Raw genomic sequence first — 21,924 nt, forward strand, 5'->3', positions numbered from 1 at the left:
TAAATCTTCTCCTCTCTCTCTGTCTGTCTCCTTTGATTTAAATCAGGCTGTGTGCCCACCTCGACTGCTTCTTGTGACAGCTCCTGCCATTGCTTGTGCAGCACGTCTCCTGAGAACCGAAATGATTTTGTTCCCCTAGGGCTGTGACAATATTTTGTGCGATCCTGAACAGGCTTTGAAAGGGTTGTCAACAGTTGTGGGCCAGAACGGAGCTCCTCCCTGCCTCTGTGATGTGCAGGCTGGTTTTTGAAGTGCGGGGCTGCTTCAGCTGTTCCCAGGAAGTCTGCAGGGGAACTGTGTTTGTACTAAGGAGGTAAAGTCCCTGTGTGTTTCTGGAGGGGATCCACTCAATGGGCTCTTTGATATCATCTCCATTTTTGGACTTACATCAAGCAAATCTAAAAAAGAAAAAGAAATGTTTTGGCTTAGCTAGAACATTTGCACCTGAGCAAGATGACCTGTGGCTGTCCTGGTGTCTAAGGCAGAAATCTGCGGCCGTAGCTAGAGCAGGGTGGGAGGTGGAGGGCCTGGTCCCAGCCACGGCATTCGGCTGCGCTCCCTGGGCACGCTGGCTCCCAGGTTGTCTCGAATGGCCAGGCAGAAGAGTTCTCACTCTAAAAATGTCTCCTCAAGGCAGTCCTCAAGTGTAGCACTGTCCTTGTGTGCTGGTCAGGATGCTGCTGATGGTTTTTCTTGTACTGTCCTAAGGGTGGCCAAAACCAGTCTCTCAGAGGGAGACTGCCGGGGGCAGTGTGTAGTTTGGTTCATGTCCGCTAAGCTGAACAGCTGAACACCTCTCCTTGTGCCTCTCGAGCCTGAGAAATCTTACCTTGTTGGGAAGACTGTCTCCAAATGTCCCTGTATTTCATGCAGTTTCTCCTAGTCCAGACCTCATGGTACTGCCACAGGGCTTAGGTTTAATTTTACTCTGGCCTAGCTGCCCAAGGTCAGCACTTTCAAATCTGTCACGTGTCCTGATGTGGACTGCCCGGCAGTTTGTCATTATGTTTTCTTGTACGAGATGTCCGGCAAAGCTTGGCACATCGCAGTGGTTAGGGAGGCATCCGTGGCTGTCCTCGGCGACCTCTGCAGCCCAGATAGCCTCTGCCCTTTTGTGTTCTCCTGTGCTGGGAGAGATCCGTGACGGGCTTGAGGCTCCAGTCCCCGAGTCCGAAGCTCAGAGCAGAAGATGGGAGAGGAAAGGAGGTTCATGGCAGTGATCTTCAGTTATCTGAAACAGGGACACGCCTTTCTTCTAGCCCAGTGTCGTTGTGTGGGCACGTAGCCGTGTAGCTCAGTGACTGCCCTGATGCCCCAGCCTTGTAATACTTAGCAAATGAGCAACTGGAAAGGGATGTGTTGTAGAAGACAGTGTGAAGCAGGACTGGGTTGGAGGCAAGGAACCAGCTTTGGGAGGCATTGCATAGCCACAGCTTTAGCAGCCAGTTTAATAAGGCCAAGCTCAGGCCTCTTGGCCCCTGGGGGTGAGAGGGGAACCTTTTGCTGCTATGGGGCTTTTCTTTAGCTTCCCATAAAAGTTAAGTTAGCATCAGTCACTCCATCCCCATCCTCTTGCCCTTCTTTTCTCTTTCTTTTCTCTGCTCTCTTGACATACTTCTTTACTTTACTTTTATTGCTGTTAGTGAAGAATATATCACCTAAAGCCATTTCAAATACAGTTCCTGCTTTTAATGATTTCAAAGACTAGCTGCCCTCACAGCCAAAGCAAGGGGCCCTGGGGGACAGGCTGCAAGGAGCTGGGTACCCCAGTGCAGGAAGTGGCAGAAGAGCATTTAAGAACCTGAAAATACAGGGAGCTCTCATCTGGCTCGAAGCTGCTGCTCACAGCGCAGTCGGCTTTTTGTTTCAGAGGCCACGAGTGAATGAGTTAATGATGATCCCAGATGGCTTCAGAAGTTGCCTCTTGCCACCCCTTCCTGTTCCCCCAGGATCTCAGATGGTGGCGGAAGATGAAGTAAAATTCTAGAGTTTATTGTAAAGTTCATCTCTCTCCCTAAATCGTGCTGGAACTTGTGCATGCTGTGTTGGCAGCTTCAAGGGGATGCTACCTGGTAATTAATTAGTTGTCAAGAGACAGCCCAGAGGTTCCAAGTCTTTATATTCTTGCTAATAGAAATTGCTCTGATTACATTTTCCCCCTTGGCTGGAGGGCTGAAGAGCTCAGAGCAGGAACTATGGTCCATGGGCAGCTGGAGCAAGCCTTCCTGTCCTTTGTTTGGACTCCTCTGAACATGCTAGCACATGCTTTTAGTGAGCGTGAACCCAGAGGGAGCCCAGTCCTGAGCCCTGTCTTCACCAGCCAATTTTGCTCATGTTTCTTACAAACACCTTCCCTGCATTTGCAGATGAACCCTGCAACGCTTCTCCTTCAGGGCCTGCTCTTGGCATTGTCATTCACGCTGGCCTTTCTCCCTGGAGCCCCCTCCCCAGCCCGCGTAGCAATGAGGGCTTGGCGTGTTTTCTTCTCAGAGTCCCTTTTTCTGGACTTAGAGAAACATTTAGTGTCCACAGTGATTCCTAGAGAGTTTCTCTCAACCTCACTTATATCATCTTCTCTTCATCTTTGGTTTATCTCTGTGCTCCTGGAGTTAGTCATGAACAGATTTAGATGACTTCTTATGGAGAGAGAAGTGTAGTTATGAGTTACTTGAGAGGTGCCTGGATTTTGGGGTCTTGTCTCAGTCAGGCAAGCCTTGTGGGCTCCTGTATGTGCAGCATTGATACGGAACTGGACTATCCAAAGATTGGTTAAATGACCATTTGCACTTTCGCCTGCTATTCTATGGGTTCTTCTTCCATTTTGCAGAGATTGTTCTCTTTCCTAACAACTCACAATTCTCCTTCTCCCCTTCACTGGCCCATTCCCTTCTTTCTTCCCCTCCGGCAGCCTAGTTGTCTCTGACGTCTTGAACAGCTTTCTGCCTGCCCAAATTTAGCATCATTTTAGGTAAATTGCATCATCCCTCCAAATTCTCTCCCTCATCTTGCTTCTCTGGTCAGCACCATCGTCCTGGACTGAACAACGCTCAGTTCTCAGCTGCGTGGGACACACAGCCCTCCTCCTTCCCCTGCAGCAGTGCACAGTCATCTTCTGTTGCTTCTCTCCCAGCAATGCACTGAAGTCAGTCCTTCCTTTGGCTCCTGGAAGCACTTGTCTGGGTACCAGCTACTGGGGTTGCTGAGTGGCACTTTGGAGGCCTACAGGAGGTGACAGTCGCCTGCCAGCCATCGAGTTAATGACCCCGGCACGCTAGCACGTGCAGCCCTCTCCACTGATGCGAAGTGCCAGCGGTCTCCTGTCCCTTCCCAGCGAGGAGCCCAGGATAGAGCTTTCTTTGTCCCCCTGGGACCTGGAGAGCCTCTGATTTTCAGCCTCTGTAGAGTGCCCAGAGTGGGTGGGAGCAGGAGCAGGGGCTGTTCTCACGCCAGGCAGGGCGCAGTGGGCAGCGCGTGAGGCTCCGAGCGTGCGAGGGAAAAAGAAGTTCAGCCCTTCTCCTGGCCAGTGTTTGCACAACGGGGGTGGGGTGGGGGGGAGCCTGGGACCAGCTCCTCGGGGGCCCCTGTCTGCTACCTTAGCAAGCAGCTCTGCCTCGGCTGATCCCAGGAAGCGTCCCATCCGGTGTCCCTTTGGGTGCTGTAAATAAGCCCCAGCAAGCGGTGCTGTCCTGCCGGATGCTCTCACGCCTGCTGGTGCCGTGCCTTCCCTTCCCACCCCCGGGGAGCCCGGGGAGCCAGGGTCGGGCCCACCTGATGTGCGTTTGCAGACATATGGTCCCTTCTCTTTGTGTTTAGTTAAGTGTGGGAGGACTCGCTGCTATAACTCCTGTAGCTTTTAAGCTATTGTTATTGCTGATATGGCCCTGCAAGCAGACGTGGCAATTTTACAAGCAAGGCCCTGTCCCTAACAAAGACAATTAGGATGTTATTCTATAATAGCTGGGGGAGAGAGGTTTGCAGTGTCTGGAAGGAGCAGTCTGGAAAGGGCATAATCTAATGCAGAAGATGAAGACAAAGGCATTTTTAAGGCAGGAAGTGGTGAAAATGAGGGCATGAGCTGAAGAGCTCACGGGGCAGATGCGCAGGCGGGAGCAGGGCTGTGGGAGCCCAGCAGTTAAGCAGAGAGCAAGGCAGGAATAACCAGGAGAGCAGATGAGGCTCCCTGGTCTCGGCAGTATGGAGAAATGCGGCAGGTGAAGGCAGGGAAGAGCAGGGTGCTCTGTACTTGGGTGGGAGATGATTGCGCTGGGTGGCAGGGGCAAAGATGCAGGCTGCTGGATGCAAAACCCCCACGGTTTGGTAACCGCTGGATCCTGCAAAGGAGTGAGTGAAGGAGGAGATGGAGGTGACAGGCGGGACAGGAGTGGCACAGGCCTGTTGACTTGAAGTGATCTTGAAGCTGTGGAGGTGGTGCAGGAGAGACCAGGGCATGGAGGAGAGGGTGCGCAGGGACATCACTGCCCGGAGATGTGGTGCGCTTCACCAAGGGCGAGTCAGGAGGCTGTTTCCAGGCACAGGGCTTGAACTGCATTTTGGGCTGCTGGCTCCTTCCTGGCTTGGCTTTTCCAGCATCTGATCTGCCTCTCTGTTTGTTTGCTTGCGATGATTTCAGTTGTTTTCTATTTTAGCTTGTGACCCCGAGTGCCTGGGCTGGGGCAGGCAGGCACCGTTTTAAAGCCACCACTTGGCGGCAACAACTGTTCGAGTCGCAGAGCAGCACCCATCTAACCCTTCTTTTCACACAGTCGGAGCTTCCCAAACGTTAACCTTTGGATTAAAATTTTCCATGCTTGGTCTCTCCCCAGATGTGATGTCTGAGCTTTGGTTTGGGTTCATGTTTTTCGTGTTTGCTGGGTTTGTGTTATGGGAGAATGAAAGAAATACTTTTCCCATTAAAAAAAAATCATGGCCCTTTTTTTAAAAAAAAAAAAAAAATCAGGGATGCACCAAACATGGCTGAAATTTGAAACTTGAAGCTGAAAATAATTAGGTGGTTGCAACGCACTCCTGTGCCTGTGCCAGCCCCATAGCACAGACTCTCAGGGAAGCATCCTTGCTCCAGGTGTGCCGTGCCGTGGGCAGCACCAGAGCAGCGTGCACAGCTGTTCTTCCAGGTATGCGCAGGCTCTGCCGGCAGAGCCAGGAGAGCCTTCATGTGACTCAGCCTGAGTAACTCCAGATTTGGAGGAGGGCGGCTGCTTTTTGGTTTTTAGCGCGCGCGCACACACACACACACACACACAAAAAGTTGTTTTTCAGGCTCCACATGCAGGATCTCGAAGCGCCGGGGAAGCACGGGCTTCGAGCTGCGGTGAGTCAGGCGCAGCGTTCGGTGCCCTGTTTTCAATCCTCTGCTCCGCGCGTAATGCCATCGTCGGGAGGTCGCACGCCGTAGGCCTGGGTGACCCTGTGGTGGGAGCGCCACAACGCAGTCCTGACTGACTCTGAGCGGTGGGGTTGTTGCTCCCGTGTTTTCTTTCGCAGGAAGAACGGAGGCGTTGCCTTGTTCCCCATGGCAGTGGCTGGTGGCTGCACCTTTTATTGTCCTGGAGCCAAACGCTCGGGTCCTGCTGTTCACACCTCCTTGTGAACTCAAGGGCCACCTCGAACACACTCAGATGCTTTGCATTTCCCTAGGTTGATTTTTTTCTTTTTTTTTGTCTGGCTGCAGCACCCCTCCTCTCCGCTCCAAGTCTGTGCACTGCTCATCGGGTGGGGACCTGCTCTGTTCACACCAGTGCTCGTAATGTCTGGCCTGCAGCTCTGCCAAAGGCCGAAATTGGCTCTCCGTACATGGCTGGATTGCAAGGACAGCGCTAGATGGAGGGTGGAGTGAGCGAATACCCCTCTCTTCCTACTGTGCTTTCAGGAAATGTCTCTAATGCAGCTGTAAGTGTGAATGAAGTCAAAAGAATGGATCGGTGCCCCTGCTCCAGCCCACCCCACTTGTCCGGGCCCATCCAGGGTCCCCACCCTATTGTTCTGGTTCAGCTGCTCCGTTTCGGGGCAGGGGCCCTGCTCAGCGCTCAGCGTCCCGGTCCCGGGAGGAGGAGCTCTGCAGAAAACAAAGACGCAGCGAATAATTTTTCTCTCGCGGATGAGCTGCCGGTTCCAATTCCTTGTTCCCTTTCCTAGGTGTGTTTGCAACTCTCGGCCTGGCTGGAAGTGAGCGACTTTGAGATACAAGCCATTAATCATGTGCCAAAAGAGCTGAGTATTCAGTATAAGTAGCAGAGCAGCGTTTGCTGCTTCCTTAGAGGCAGGGCAGGATCCGCACGGGCTGCAGCAATGATCCGGTTCATAAAATTACCTCTCTGGTAAGCTAGCGAAGCGTGTCTTGCTTGGAGCAGCCCCTCCACAGAGAGGACATGGGCTTTCAGGCACACGACTCCTTCTAACGTCATTGGGAGTCCCCTAAGTGGCAGCATTTCGCTGTAAAGCAAAATACAGCGTTTGTCCCTCCCTGAGTGGCTGCTGGAAGTGGTGTGAGAGCTGCTTCCCGCCCTGCCCCGAGACGCTGGGAGCACGCTGCCAGTGTGGTTCCTGCGGTGGGGGGAAGTGCCAGTATTGCTAATATCTCTGGGGCTGTGGTGTCACAGCCGACCAAGCTGTGGTGGCATTTTTCTAGTGTTATTACATTGCCTTCCATATCCCCACCCTCTTTTCAAGGGAATTCGGTCGCAGGCCAGCAGAGGAGCTGACAGCCCGAGGAGTTCCTCCCCGCGCCGCAGCACGCGCAGCGGCGCCGGCCCGGCCCTGGCACTGCCCCGGCCCGGCTAGCCGGCCTGCCGCGCGGTCTTTGCCTGCTTGTTCTTTCGAAGAAAATGCTTCGGTTGCTTCCGCTGCTTCTCCTTCAGGGCAGCCCAAGCGCCCCGGAGCTGCCCAGCAGCGTTTGGGCGCGTGCGGAGCAGCGGTGGGCAGCTTGGAGTTGACGTTGCTCAGTCCGGTTGGGGGAGCGGAGGTTTTGCATCTCGTAGCTCTGACTCAGGTATCTGTCTCCTCTGATGTGGGCAGCCCTCAGCAAAGCTTCATTTCTGAAGGAAATGAAACACACGCAGCCTGATAGCATAACTTGGGGCCTGGCTCAAGTCGGCATGTACATGTTAACTCCAGTTTCAGGCTGCCCCCCCCCATAGCTCACCCTCCTGCCTGGGTGTCAGATCAGAGACCCTCAGATCTGTGCTCCCTCTCCCTGTGCTCCGAAATGGCACGGCTGAATTCCCTTGGCATGGGGGGCTTGAGAGAGACCTTTTATGGTATTTATTTGATGATGTTTTTCTGACTGAACGGCCTTCCCTGAATTCAGTCGGTACTATTCAGCCACTGAGACTAACCACTATAACCGGTTTCCCTAGAGTGAGATCCCAGGTCAGCCGATCTGGATCGTGACCCTCCGAGAGTTGCTTGCATTTGAGGAAGTGAAAAAGCAGGCAGGGTGGCTGCAAACAGCGACCAGGTGGGAACTATGATGCCTTAGGGAGGTTTAGCAATTTTCATTGAACAATCTCCTGTAGACTCAGAAATCCCACGTTTCCTAAAAGAAGAGGAGAAAATTCCAAAGACTTTCATCTCAGTTCAAATATCAACCGGGGCAAGAAACTGGGGAAGTTACAGTGGGATCTCAGATGACATTCTCTGAAAAGCAGACTTAATAGAGTGCAAGTATGAAATGGCTCAGACGAGCAGTGGCTGTGCCCTCTGCATGGGCTTGGCCAGCGTCTGCACCTCTTCCTCGTCTGCACAGATTAATGAAGGCCAGAGAGGGTGAATCACAAAGTCTGCCCAAGGAGCCCCTCCACTTCTGAAGCCTTTGGCACCTCTGTGAGATATTTAAATGACAGACAGACATATAGGGATCTGTAAATACTCATTTGGTGCCAACTAAACCACAAAGAAGATACAGCATTTGTGGTCCAAGGAAGTTTAAATATTTGTGGTCAAACTTAGAATTCAACATAAAACTCTCATCTGTGATGGAAGGCATCCAGGAACTGCATGGAGGACGTATAAGCTGTGTAAACTCACAGAAACAGCTTCCAGATCAGCTCTGCCAGGACAAGGCAGAATGTTCTAGCTCTTACCTCTCCCTGCCACTACTGAGGTCAGAAGTCACATTTGCAAAAGGATGCAGTGGCCTGGGTCCATCTCCACGGGTAGAAGTCCACAAGTCATAACAGGCTAATGTAATGTAACAGGCTAATGTGGTGGTTTCTGTTCGTCCGTAGCAGAAGGCCTCCGCATATGTCACACTGGAGAGGTGAGAGGTGGGCAATGCAGATGGGCAGATGGATGCTCTAAGAGTAAGCTCTATTTTGCACTTATTTTTACCATTCCTACATAAGAGACCCTCAGTCCCACTCCCTTTTGCTCTGTGTTTAGGCTTTCCTTGCACCTCTCAGCTTCCTCGCTTCTTGGCCCCCTGCTGCCTCAGACGTTGGTGTCTTGTCCAGTGGTACGTGAATTATTGAGTTGCTCTGTGGGTCAAATCACGAAGCAGTTGTTTACTTGGAGAAATCCTTATGAAAGAGCTAGTTTTATCAGCTGAGAGTGAAACGTCTGCTCTGCCTGGTGTCTCTGCATGATGCTGTTATCTACTCAAAGAGCACCTGGGTCAAGTGTTAGATGTAGGATTTGGAGTGGCTGAGCCGAGCCTCCCCGCAGCGCTGCAACATATTGGCATGGCACGCTGGGGACAGATGAGCTGCTCAGCAGGAACTGGTCACATTTGCTTTTCAGGGCTTCCTCTCTCGTAAACTCCCTACAAGGCCAGCTCCCTCCAGCTGCTGCTCAGGAAGTGCTTTCTGAAACTGGGTGATGTCCTCAGCTCCCCTCACACAGCCCATGCAGGACCTGGGCAGCATGGAGCCATAATACTCCTTCCCAGCACAGAGATCAACCTCTCTTACCACCCTGGAAATAATTTCACTCAAGGGTTTGACTGGACAGCACAAGCAGCTTGGGGTTGGCTGTAGCCTTTTTTTCATGTACCCTGGAAAGGGCTCTTACTGTTGCAAGAGCACATGGAGATTTGCAATCTGGAGGTTGGTTTGAACATTCATCTGTTGCATTTCCCAAATTCCAAGAGAGCTGGATTCCGGTTCTGGCAAGAGAACAGCTTTTCTGGTCATCAGCACAGCATGGCCCCCTGAACAGTTGTGATCCTGAAACACTTGGGGACAAGAGAGGTGTGGGGATGGACTGGCCTTGTCACCAACGCTGGCGGCTCCTGGAGCTGTGGCTCAGAGGAAGGGCAGTGTGTGTCTGCTGAGAGCAGAGCAGTCCCCTTTCCCTTACTAAGCAGTCCTCCCTTCCTCCACTGAAGAGCCTGCTAACCACTTTCTTATCTTTCTTAACTCTGCAAAACAATCTCTGGCAAGGCAGGCATCCTCCGAAATGGCAGAGGAAATAAATTCCCCCAGTCCCTGAAAAGGAAAAGATTGGAGATTCCTGCAGCAGGGAGAGCAATCCATGCCCTGAGAAAGCTGAAGCTAGTGCCATACTGACTTCAGCTAGGATACAGACCTTGCTTTCCTCCTTGCCTTGCATTGGATGCTGACTTGGGGGGCAGATTTTCAGGGATTTGTCTTCCCTGGTTATCATTGCCAGTGGGATCTGCAAGGGAGGAGAACAGGCTCCCTCTGCCTTGTCTTGGCATTGCCCCTATTGCTTGAATTTTTCTCTCTTTTCCCCTGGGAAGTTCAGGGATGTGCTGCGAGCTGTGGAGGAGCTGGGGGCAGGGGCACACCGAGATGGCTGTAATAGGGAGTCCCTGGCTGTGACTTGCAGTTTCTCCCAGAGTTGTGTGCCTCTAACACTGGTCTAGGGGAAAGCCACGTTTTTTTTAGCCCCTTGTTCTCCTAACTAGCAATTGAAATGCGTGGTCCTGTGCTCAAGACTTCACCTCAGAGAGCAGAAATGCCCCAGATGTTTCACAACTGTGGGGATTGGTTTTCCCAGCAGTGAGTGGCCTCTGCGGTGGAATGCAGTGGAAGCTCTGCACTGGGGCAGTTGGCCATGAGTTTCAGGGAATGGAAGTGAGTGCTTTCTCCAATGGAAATTCCTGCAGAGTTTTATTGGAGGCAACATTTTGCAGTGCGGGGAAGCCTGTAGCTCTCGCTGTGCTGCTAGAGCTGTTGGCAGTGTTGCATGAGGACACAATGAGAACTCGGCCAGGAGCCACACACACAAATCGGATGAAACATCTCCATCACTCTGTGGAGATCTCCTGAACTTCATCATCTTCCCTGGGACTTTTCACCCAGGCCAAAGTCCTGCTTTCTTTTCACCCTGCTGTTGCCCAGTAGGAATGGGTTGCCAGGGGTAAAACTAAATAAAGCTACCACCTACCTTCCAGCTGCCAGCTGTCAGATGCCGTCTGGAGCCAATTGCTCCCTACTGTGAATGCTGCTGCTCACTGGAGAGGAGTTAGAGAGAGGAGCTGACAAAAAGATTCTTCAGCACACTTAACAGGTGAATAAAACATCAGGGCAAGTCTTTCCAAATGTCAGCGAAAGCCAAAAGCTTGGTTTGGAAACCATTGGAAACTTTCCTCTCTGGAGCTGCGTAGCTCCTCACACTTCAGAAGAGCAGTCCTGGGCTGGCAAGTCCACCCAGATCACTGGGTTGTCCTGGGTACAAAAGCATGAGAGAAACCTGGAGGACTGCTTTCAATCCAGAGTCACTGTTCCTGATGATTTTTCCAGCAGGAATTGCTGTAGTCACACAGATTCCTGCAGTACTCTTGGATGCATTTTGGGGTGGACAAGCAGCTTTCCTGTCCCCTGGTAAGCTGTGACCAAGGAAGGGAGAATTTGAGAGAAACTGGCCATGTTGAGGAGCTGTGAGATGTTTTGTAGGGCAGTGCCAGGCTGTGCTATGACACACAGTATTTGTGGGATGTAGACTGGGACCAGTGGCAGTGTAGCTTTTCCTTGCAAAGTTTAAGTTTCTTCTGGCCTGGATCAATAAAAATTCAGTCTGAGCTCCTGCCCCACAACTACTAGGTGCCAGTCAGGGTGAGAGAACTGGCCCCTGGCAGGCAGGCAGCTCTCAGGAGGGTTGTTAGCTTGGCATGTCTGTGTAGGGTTCCCCACTTCTGGGAAGGGTTTGTTGAGAGCAGACCAGAAGTGCTGGTGGCTTACTCCGCATCGCTGGTGTGTCTCACCTTTGTGTCCTATGGCTGTCAACAGCAACAAGTACCAGTGCCTTGAGTGCAGTTTGATGACCTGCAAGATAAGACTATGTGTAGACCCCCCCAGGCTTCCACAGAATGTGTCTGACCTCTGATACTAAAAATTGGGTACCTTGGCTAGGGTCTGCCTTATTCCCAGGTTTGCACCTTTACACCATCTGTGGTTCTCCTCTGCACTGGTGTGTGGGACAAGCAAGGCTGATTTTATCCTGGCAGACCCTGGTGGTGGTAGACAGTTGGACTATGTTCCATCCTGCCTTCCAGTTTTAAAGGCCACTCAAGAGTTGAGTGTGTTGCTGCCCAGCCATGACAAAGGCTTTGGCTGGGCCCAGGTGGCCAAACCACTGCAAACTGAATTTGGGGCCAGGGCAACAGACTCCCCTGGCCACATCCTGGCGAGGGACCAAGCCCAGAGGGGCTGGGCCATTTTAAGTCCAGAGTTAAACCCAAACCCACTTTTGCTTGAGCTTGTGGTACTAAAACCCTGAAGGGATGGCACCAAACTAAGCTCTTCGCTCTCCTCCTACAATTTGCTCTGCTCCCCTCTGCTCCTCTGAGCCAGTTCTCTAAGGATGGAGAAGGCGACGCAGGGCATTTGGAGGCATTTAATCATGGCCTCAGTAAAGTTTTAATAGGGTCAGTGCAAATGTTTCAGCTGGGCTGTGCAGACACTTTGTGGTTTAAACTATTTGGGGCTAAGTTGGTTTAAGCATAAATCAGCTACTTCACTTCAACCAAGCCCTGTTTAAACTGATGTGGCAAAAACAGTGTTATCTCCATGCAAGATCGTGCTTTAGCTTGGCTCTGACTCCAGGTCCCATCCTTTTCCCATCTCTGACTCTAGGATGGGATCTCTCCGTGCTATGACTCAAGCTTCGCATGTCCTTTTCCCCGTCTGAATCCAGCTGACGGGATGTGCCCATGTCTCCCCCTCACACACAGGAACGCTGCGCTGAGAGCGGCAGCCTGTCCTCTGCTCAGAGCCTTCTCCAAAGCCACCTGCCTGCTATTTGCTGGGGGAGGCTAAGGTTTCACGGGGAGAAGCTGCTGAATCCCTCCCGGCGCGAAGGCAGCGGGCCTTGCCGGAGGCTGATGCGTCGCTGGCAGCAGGAGCCGAGTGGGGGCCGCCCGCCCCGGACCGAGTCCCTCGTCAGAGGTGGCCGGTCCCTGCGCCGCGCGCGGTCTCGTGGCCAGCTGGCTGGGCCGCCGGAGGCTCTCTGAAGCGTGTGGCCTCGCTGAAGGAGCCTGCATTCCTGCCTCCCAGTTATTTGCTCTTTAGGGCGCTGCGTAAAATTAGCAAGTTGTAAAAGTTGATTGAAGGCGGCGGTGGGTGTGACAGCAATTTGCTTTGCTGCAGGGAAGCCGTGCGCTGAGCAGCATGGCTGGCGGTGCCGATGGGGCGGGCTGCCCTGTTGCTGGCACGGCCGGCCGGCCGGGCTGCCCCATGGCTCTGCGCGTGCAGCTCACCCCAAGCAAGACCGTGGCTGGTTGCCGGTGGTCACCCCGTGAGTGCAAGCTGCAATTGCCCCCAGACCCAGAGCAAATCCCTTCCTTCCCCTTAAATCTCCCGGAAGACGGGCCGTCTTCAGGGCTGCATCTGCTTGGGGCCAGGGCCGGCCGGCCGCTGCGTAGGGCTTCAGCACTGGCTCGTCTTGTTAAATAGCAGCACACAGCATTTCTGGAAGCTTTTGCATTTGCCTTATCTCAAAAGGTCTGTGGGGAAAAACAAGGCAAAGGCCACTGAGTGCACCAGCCCCAGAGCTGGGGTTGGACCCCAGGACCCTCCGCGGGACTCTGATCTCGGCCTCCCGGGGGTTTGCAGCGGGTCAGCGGCGCGGGGTTGCCCCGATAGCGTTCAAACTGCAAAGCGGCTTTGAAGCTGCAACAGCTGGTACAGTTAATGCGCAGCCCACTGGGTCTTTACAGGCCGTTAGCGTGTGTTAATGTGTGTCCTGCTGTGTCGTAGTCAATGATTAGTATGTTAATGTATGACCTATGAATTAGCAGCCGGCGTGCTAATGAGCCTCTTCGGCGTGTGCTAGCCTGCCGCCAGCGCGGCTGTGGGTGGCTGGCGCTGGGGGTTGGTGGTTAGCATGTCTGATTTAGCATGAGATTAGAAACCTCTCTTCTCCAGGCCCGGCCTGATGAAATCAGGGCTCCTGCAGCCGCCGCCGTGCGTGCTCCCCAGGCGCGTGTCGCCAGGAGGCACCGCGGCGGCCAGGACCTTGGCGGTGCCTCGCTCGCTCCCAGCCCTGGGGAACTGAGCCCGGGTCACGTAGGAGGGCACCAGACCACTTCAGCAATTCTCGGTTTCGGTTTTCCTTTGCGAGGGGGCCGTGTGCGTGTCAGGCCGGTTTTCATACCGAGCGGCTGCTTGAAGCCAGGCTTTCGGTTCCTGCTGTCTGGCGGCACGGCCGGGCCGGGGGGGGGGAGGGCGCACGGGGTGGCCGTGCTCCCCGCCTCGCTGGGGCTCGGTCGCCCAGCGCATCGCCCCCTCGTTGCGCTTGGTGCTTGGCCTTTCTTCCCAGAGGCTCCCAGAGCCGCCCCGGCAGCGCTGCCGCCTTGCAGCCGGCCGCGGCCCGCCCCGGGGCCGGGAGAGCCGCGCGAGGCCGAGGGCGCCCGCGCGGCCCTGGCACCCCGGCGCTGCTGCGGGCACTCGCGTTTCCATTCCGAAACGGGAAGTTTCTGACAAAGCAGGTTGCCGCGTGTCACGCGAGGCCCCGCTCCGCCCTTGGAGCGACCCGGGTGCCAGTCACAGGTCACTCGTCCCCCAGCGCCTCGGCGGCCGGGCTCCCCGGGGCCGGGGCCCGGCTGACTGCGGGAGCACCGGCCGGCGAGAGCCCGCGGCTCTGGCACGTCCTCCGGGAGCCGAGCTCCGTCCTGGGGCTGCATGTGACGGGGATGCACAGAGCGTTTGCTCTTTGCCTGTTTTTCGTTCATGTGAGCTGGAAAAATGTGTTCATGAGACAAGTTACTGTGGCATTAAGTCATGGGCCTTCGGCTGGGCTCTTTTCTCCCGAGCAGATGAGCTGAAGGCAGCACGGGGCTGCGCTGCCTTGGCAGGGAATCTGTTGTTTCCTAGCTGTTTCTTTTGCAGGGGAGAAAGGAGTGAACCTTCCTGTCCTTATCCCCAATCCAGGCAGGGGAAAGCAGCTCTTCTGCAGTATGCCTGGTCAGTCCCCATCGAGGAGTCTCTGATGGTCGAGATTTAAGCCTTTGCTGGGCAGGCATCGCTGCACCGCAGCTGTCAGCACCCGGCCCTTCCTGCATAGATGCTACCTGAAAACACTGTGGGGCCTAAACTAGATGCGGTTGCTTTTAATGCTAGAGGTGCCCTGAGAAATCCCTCAGGAGCGGTGTCGGGAAGCGGTGCCGATCTCTCCCCCGCCTCGTCAGGCAGCACACACGTCCCCTTCCCCTGCTGCTGCCCTTCGCTGGGTCCTCGCGTCCCGCTGCACGTGATTTCTCGCTTAGCTGCTCTCTCTCGTACAGCCCGGGCTCGAGCCCCCGTGCTGACCCACGCACATCCCTGCAGCTGCGCCTGCGGTGGAGCGGGGCCCGCGCGCCACCTCGCTCCCCCGGCAGCCTGGGCACGAGGCAGCGGCAGCTCTTCAGGCTGGAAAATCCCTGCACTGAAGTCACATCGCCTGAGGCTGGCTGGGTCCCCCCGCCAGCGCCGGCTCCGCCGCCTTGGTCAGCCTGGCTCTAAGCGAGCCGGGCAGGGAGGTTTCCACCGCTTGCCCCGAGGCCTCTGCAGCCCGCGCGCTCTCACGCGGGATCTTCCCTGCGGCCCTCGTTCCCGCTCCGCTCTCCTTCTCTTTCCTGCTGGCTCTCCCCTCCGCCGAGTCATTCCTAAAGGAGAGCCAGGAGGATGGAAACGTTCCCTCCATGACACTGGCCGGGGCCGCTGCCGCCCGCGTGGCCGCGAGCCCTCCCGGGAAGGAGGGCTGCCGACCCGCTCCCCAGGCTTTGCTGGCTGCCTGAGCCGCCGTCCCCCTGCCCTTTGCTGTTGGCCCAGCTCGGTCCTGCACGGCACCCTTTCCCAGAGCAGAACTGGACGTCGGTGGTCCCTCGCTCCCTGTAACTTATCCTAATTGCCCGGCTCGCGCCGCCTCTCGCCAGCAGCGCCGGCCTCCCGGAGGGAGGAAGGGGCTGGTTTTTCCTTCCCCTCGGTGTGGCGGCGCGGTCGCCGGGCTCCGCGAGGGACTGCCGCGAGCGGAGGCGAATCCGGCTCCTCTTATGTAAGGGTGCCTCGTGCAGGCAGGAGCTGGGGTGGGAGGTTGGAGGTCACAGGAGGGTCAGGTTTTTGACACGCACTGCAGAGACACCGCGGTTAAAATTAGCCCGCGGAGAGGAAACTGGCAGCGCTGTGGAAGAGCAGAAGTTTCCTCTCACGGCAGCCTGGTGCAGCGGGGCCGCGCCGCTGCCAACCCTCCGTGGCCCGGCCCGGCCTGGCCCGGCTCGGCTCAGCCCAGCCCGGCGTCCTGCTCGGGCCGCCCTCGGCCGAGCCGGGGCCGGGCACGCGGCGGGAGAAGAGGCAGCATCTCCCACGCGGCGTCCTGGTCGCCGAGGCTCTCGGTTGATTCTCGGTGCGGGGTCTGGCCTCGTCCCCTGCCGACGTTGCCCCTTTCGGGCAGCGAGGCTCTGAGGCCGCTTCCCTCCGCGTGAGCAGAGCGAAACCGGAGCGTTCGGAGGAGCTCGGGCAGCAGCGTGAACGTGAACTTTGTGCCCATACTTTTTAGCACGTTTAGCTTCCGTTTGCTGACCTTTTCCCAACCTCCTTTTCGTGGTTCACACCCGTCAACAGGAGGCATCAGAGGAGAAAGGCACAGGCGCAGAGTCCCACTGCAACCGGCACGGAGGCCCCGGTGCGACGCGGGGCAGGGCTGCCTGGGCACCAGGCTCCTGCGCTCTGGGAGCTTCATCTGAGAGCCTCCTAAATTGGATCATTACCCGAGTTACTGAGTTGTCCGCTGGCCGGATCCGTCCCAGCCTTCCTGGCTCCCCAGCTGGTTCGTGAGACCGGCCCGCAGGACGGGGCGGGCTGGAGGTGGTGCTCAGCTTTTGCAAAATGCCCCGAGCTGCCGGCTGTGCGCTACTGTATCCCTCTCCAGCATCCATCCGCCCGACCCTGCCTGCTTTCCCAAGGGGACTCTGGTGAGTTAGCTGAAATGAAACAGTAAGGGCAGCCACATCATTTGCCTCGTGCTTTAGCAGGATTTCCCCTGTCTCAGTGGGCTGGGGAGGGGGCTGGCCGGCCCCAGCAGCTGTGTGGCTCTGGGGACATGGCGAGGGCAGGCCAGGACCTGCTCCGGGAAGGGTGCCGGGGTCGGCGCTGGGTACGGCCGACCTTGCGCTCGCCTGCCTGCTTTTCCCTAGGGATGCTGGGCTCAGGGGCACAGGCAGATCCCTCCCGTTCCTGTTTAAAGGCAGAGGGGAACCCCCATCCCACACATCCCCGCGGTGTGCTGGGTGCTGCACTAGGCTGTCTGCGCGCTGCTGGGCCGTACAGCCTCACACGTTTCTCTCTGGCCGTTGCCTGTCCGCCTTCCCTTTGCACTGACTTTGTTTTCCTTTCCCTCTCCCCAACCCCCTCGTCCTCACCCTGTAGGTTATTGCAGCCGACTGCAAGAGGGTCACAGTTCTGAAGTATTTCCTGGAAGCCCTTTGTGGACAAGAAGAGCCTTTGCTGGCATTCAAGGGTGGAAAATATGTGTCAGTGGCACCCGTCCCAGACGCCATGGGAAAGGAAATGGGAAGCCAAGAGGGAAAACAACTGGAAGATCAGGTACCGTGCGGGAAGAGCGCGCCTCGGTGAAGGAAGAATCACCCCTGTGGGGCCCAGCCTCTGCCTGCCCTGCAGCTCCCGCTATTTATAGACAGCGTAGCTGCGTGTGCATTTTATGGGGGGGGTAAATGGTGTACAGCCCTTGTCTCCTGAGTGTACTTTGCTCGTGCCCTTTCCTGCCAGTCCAACCCATGTGCCTCTATCTCGCACGCTGCTATGAGTTCCAGATGCTGCTTTTTAATGCTCGAAGGGGGGAGCGAGCTTTAATAACGTGCAGCGTTGCAGCCCTGGGAGAGGAGGTGGGCGAGGGGGTGTCAGGGTTCAGCCTCAGGATCAAGTTTATAGCTGTGGAGCTAGCTGCGGCAGAGGCCTGAGCTCCAGCCTCCAGCACACGTACAGGAAGAGCTGACATTGGCGCCCCGTCCCTCCCCTGCCTCTCACATCCTGATGTGATTAAGGAATTCAACTCTTGTTTTTCTGCCCTTGCTTGTTCCTGTAGGCCTTGCTTCACTCCAGGCTCCGTGTGTGTGTTTAAGGGCCCTGCCAACCGCTCTGCAGGTTGACTCTTTTCTTGTGTTTAATCTTGCAGTTTGAAAGGCCAGGGAAACAGTAGAGAAGGGCAGAGGCATTTGGAGCAGGGAGCTGGGTGGCCCAGCTCTGCCCGGGCTTGCTGCAGGCACCCCCTCCCAGAGGTGCAGAGCCGGGTGAGGGGCTCGTCCCGTGCCAACCATAGCACCTCACCTATGCCGGGGCTGGGAGGCCTACAGTGTGTGTCCCCATGTGCCCCAAAACTGCTGACACTGGAAGAGCCCCATAGCAAGAAGGTGTTTGGCACCCTCCTCACCGCTCAGAGCCCTGGCAGATGGCTCCCGCCAAATGGGGGTAGATTTCCGTTTGTGTAGCTGCTCAAAGCAAAACTCCATGCAGCAATAGACATCTCTGTAAGGTCAGATGTGCATCCCCTGTCCTCTTCAGAAGGCCATGCAGAAAGTTTTCAGGCTGACCCTGCTGAAAGTGTATGGTGTCTCGGGATCTTTGGGTTCCACCAGTGTCATGAACAATCCTCCATGCATCCTCCTGAATGGAGAATAGCTTCCCCTTGCCCAGTCCCTGCAGCCGCTGCTTAGCTGTGGGAACCTCTCCATGAGCTCATTGCGTAACCCTGGAGCTTCCTCATTGGGGTCTGAGCACAAGAGAGCTTCCGACTCACCAGCGTGACCACCCTGGAGCCTTGGCAAGCATTTCCCAACCCAAAACACCACAGCAGATCTGCATCTGACGTGCTGGCCTTGCTGAGACCCATGTGCATCTCTATTCCCCTCACAGCATCCCCTCTGCTGTCCCAGGAGAAGGAAGTGAGCTTGAGGGCTCCATCTTCCTCCTTCCCATGGCTGGCAAGTCACAAGGAGAGAAAAGTTGTTGGGTTCTGCGGCCAGGCATGTGTGTGGATCTGAGGGAAATGATTTGAGTATACAGCTGTGGAGTGCTGAGATCGTTTAAATTAAGCCTGCAGTCTCCCTGCCCAAGTCCCTTGGGCACTGCTGGTGCTACTTATGTGCTACTGCAGCCCGAGCTGAGTAGAGAGTGCAGAGGTGCTCTCCTGTCCCTTCCTGGAGCCAGCCTTATGCAAGCAATCCTTCTACTGCAGCCCTCTTTGGGCTCAAAGCAGGCCTTTCTGGTGGTGTCCTCCTGGGAACTCTTTCCAGCCTCATCGCAGCCCTTTGCTTTTTTTGCAGGGAAGGGGAAATTTTTACTGGAAGGGCTTGGGAAGGCCCATGATTGCTGCAGGGGGAAACAAGGGGGTTTGTTGGGCCAAGGGGATCGTCTGGGTCAGCAGAAGAGCTGGGCTCAGCAGCACGTGTTTGCGGCTGGTTGCTGTCAGGCCATTGAGGAACAGGCAGTCCCTGTGCAGGCAGGGACCCCATAGGGAAAGCAGCAAAGCTGGGAGGGATCTGGGTTGTGGTAGATTCCCAGCTGGACACCAGCCACCACCTCCTGCCCGCTTATGTCCTGGAGATTTGGACACGTAGGGACAGACCAGCGCTGAATTCACCTGGTGCAGGAACAGCATGGTCCACTCTGGGGTCTCCAGCTGAGGCAGTGCAGGCAAACTGCGAAGGTGCTGGAGACCTCCCAGTGGGGAGAGCAAAGGGAAAGTCACTGCACGCAGTTTATCTGGAAGGGAGTGAAATGTAACGTGGTCAAGAAGCATCTGTGCAGATAGGAGGTTGGAGAAACAGGGACCCTTAAGTTTAGCAAAGACAAAGTTCCCGACCAGAAGCAGCATGACAAAGGCAGACTAGAAGTAGGATGCAAATGTTAACAGAGGAAGTAATTAACCGTTGAAGTGACTGACCTCAAGACGTAGCAGATTCTCCATCAAGTAGGGTTTTAAAATCAAGATTGAGTGTCTTTTTTTAAAACATCTGTTCCAGCTCAGCTTGAAGTTTTGGGGTGTGTGCAGGAATCTCTGGCCTATTCTGAGATCAAAACAGAGAACTGGAATTGGCTCTTTGGTTTTCTGAGTTCATGGATCCGAGCTTCCTGTCAAGATGATCAGCTTGCATGTCTAACCTCTAATGAGGCAGCGGTATCGCAGAAGCGTTGTAAAACCCTGGGTGCAGATAGGTGAAGAAACACAGTCTTTGCTCCTAGGGATGTGCAGTCTAAACAGACAGGCAAAGCAGAGAAACAGGGAAACACCATGCTCCCCATTTTACAGAACTGAAATTAATTAAAGCGTCAGTGACTTGCCCAAGGCTGTGGAAAGAGTTTTCCACAGCTAGGAAGTTTGGTTTTAGAACAGAGCTCTGAGCAGAGCTGTCCCTCCCCTGCCTTGTCACTGGCCTCCCTAGCCCATTGCCTTCGGTGTCACCTTGTCAGTACTTGGATGTTGACTTTTTGCATGCTTCTTTTGGATGTTTAGAAATAGTCAGCCATAAGCAAGTGGGAATGGACAGCCATGCACAGCAGGGATTAGTCTGCTGGTAGGGGAAGAGCAGCATGAGCAGAGTCCCTACCACCAGCATCCTTTACAGTTACTTCTCTCTTGTTTTTGTCTATGCATTTCCTGGAAGAAGGAAGATGATGTGCTGATTGAGGCATTTGAAGATGATTCTGAGGCTGAAGGCAGTGGTGGAGAGTTTGACATCAAGGAACTCAGAGCCAAGAAGCAAGCACTGGCCAGAAAAGTAGCAGAGCAGCAGCGTCGTCAAGACAAGATTCAGGTAGGATGTGATGTGCAGCTGCAGCAAGCGAGTCCATCAGGCTGTCTGGCTGAGGAACTACTTTACTTTTGTACATGGGCTGATCGTGTCTCATTCTGCTGGTGGTGCTCAGGTGCTTCCTTGCTGTGCTTCAGAAATGATGGCCTCTGGGAATGTCACGTAGCACCTTGAACTTCCCAGGGTAGGTGCCCCGTGCTGCCTCTGTGAAACCTAGCAGCAGAGTTAGCTTTGGCTTCAGTGGACAAGGTCAAATGAATGTCGCTGTAGCACCCCTAAGGTGGTACCCTTACCCTAGGGTAAGACTTGCCCTTCCAGGCCCTGGGCTGAACGTGTCAGGGACTCCCAGGGGCCCTCTTGAAGCTGGGTATCCCTTCTCCATGGAGCTGTCAGCACACCAGGGAGCCCTCACAGGCGAGTGCCTTTGCTGACAACTGTAATGCAGCATGTGCCAGGCAGCGAACTGTCCCTCTGGCTGGGGTGCCTCGCTGTGGCAGGAAGGCTGGGTGAGAAATCAGCTTTCCTATGCATCAGGACACAGGCAGACAGGGGAGAGGGTGGGACATGAACAGCAGAGGTCACAAGGGAGCCAGAGGCAGGAAAAATAGTCTGCAAACTGCTGTTGTAGTCAGGGTGCTGCCTGCGGAGTGTGCTCTACTGTTGGCATCGCTATGGCAGAAAAGAAGGGGATACAGGTGATCCTACCCTGGCCCCAGCCTGCTATTAGGACATATCCCAGTGGGAACTGGTGAAATAGACTGGTCACACTGGGAGCGGATGCTTGGTGGTGCACACTGTTGCTTTAAGAGCAGACTCACATGCATGGCTGTTGGCTGCCTTGCTTGCTCTCAACCCCTCTTCCTCCAGCCTCGCAGCCCAGATGAGGATTTCTCAGCAGAGGAAAATTCTCCCTGGCTCCCCTCCCCCTCACCTCCGCCCTCTCTAATGCCCAGGGCCCTTCACTTCCATAATTCTTCATTTTCCAGCCTTGAACGTAAGCCAGACACATCTGTCTGGCCATATGCGTGAACTCTACAGTGTGTGCCGAGGTGGTTGTAAAACAGGGCTGCTGAAGGCCCTACTGGGAGAGCGCGCACATGTGTACCCTCCGGCTATTGGCGCTGGGCCCAGAACCACTGCGCTTCACTTTTCCAAACCCACCCCAACCTTTCAGATTTCGCCTTTTCTTTCTTCATTTGAATTTGAGAAATTCATATCAAGGCAAAGGTATAAATTGTGCCGGGAGGGAGGGGCCGCCCCCGCAAGCAAGTCCATTATTGTTGGCAGGTACCTGGGTCACATTAATACAATAAGGAAGAAAGCAGCAGTGAACGAGTGAGAGATTGGAGAGATGGGCTGTAAATTAAAGCGGCCTGAAGCCTTCCAGCCTCCCAGGGTTGTTAAGCGGGAGGTGTAAGTAAATTCCCCACTTCCCACTGCCTTGTACAGACACAGCAAACAGGAACTGCACATGTTCAGGGAGGGCAATGTGTGCAGATCCCAGCCCCGGTGACTAGCCCAGCTGCAGCAGGGCCCCCGGGATCGCCGCTGCCCATTCTGCGGGGAGAGTGGGGGCTGCCTGATGTGTCAGGGGCTTTCTCCCTGGCGTGCTCCTCCCTTCCTCCTGCGCTGTGCTGGGGCCGGGGCTCGCAGGCGGATAGAGGTCAAAATGAGGGTGTGGGCAGCTTCAGGGGCTGCACAGC

General features: G+C 55.2%; 1 protein-coding gene across 3 annotated transcripts in view; it reads left to right on the forward strand.

The window, feature by feature from the left end:
- The window catches only part of SMG6 (SMG6 nonsense mediated mRNA decay factor), a 114,923-nt gene that overhangs the window by 77,812 nt on the left and 15,187 nt on the right, over positions 1-21,924 (forward strand). Inside the window, exons 14-15 of one of the 3 annotated variants that reach the window (XM_062592518.1) lie at positions 16,821-16,997; positions 20,075-20,224. In XM_062592518.1, the coding sequence (XP_062448502.1) occupies positions 16,821-16,997; positions 20,075-20,224 (327 nt within the window). Of the gene's footprint in view, positions 1-5,689; positions 6,217-16,820; positions 16,998-20,074; positions 20,225-21,924 lie in introns of those variants that run through there. The other 2 variants (XM_062592519.1, XM_062592520.1) reach the window with 2 other exon arrangements.

Source organism: Rhea pennata, chromosome 20 (assembly GCF_028389875.1).
Source record: "Rhea pennata isolate bPtePen1 chromosome 20, bPtePen1.pri, whole genome shotgun sequence".
In the NCBI taxonomy this organism is placed as follows: Eukaryota; Metazoa; Chordata; class Aves; order Rheiformes; family Rheidae; genus Rhea; species Rhea pennata.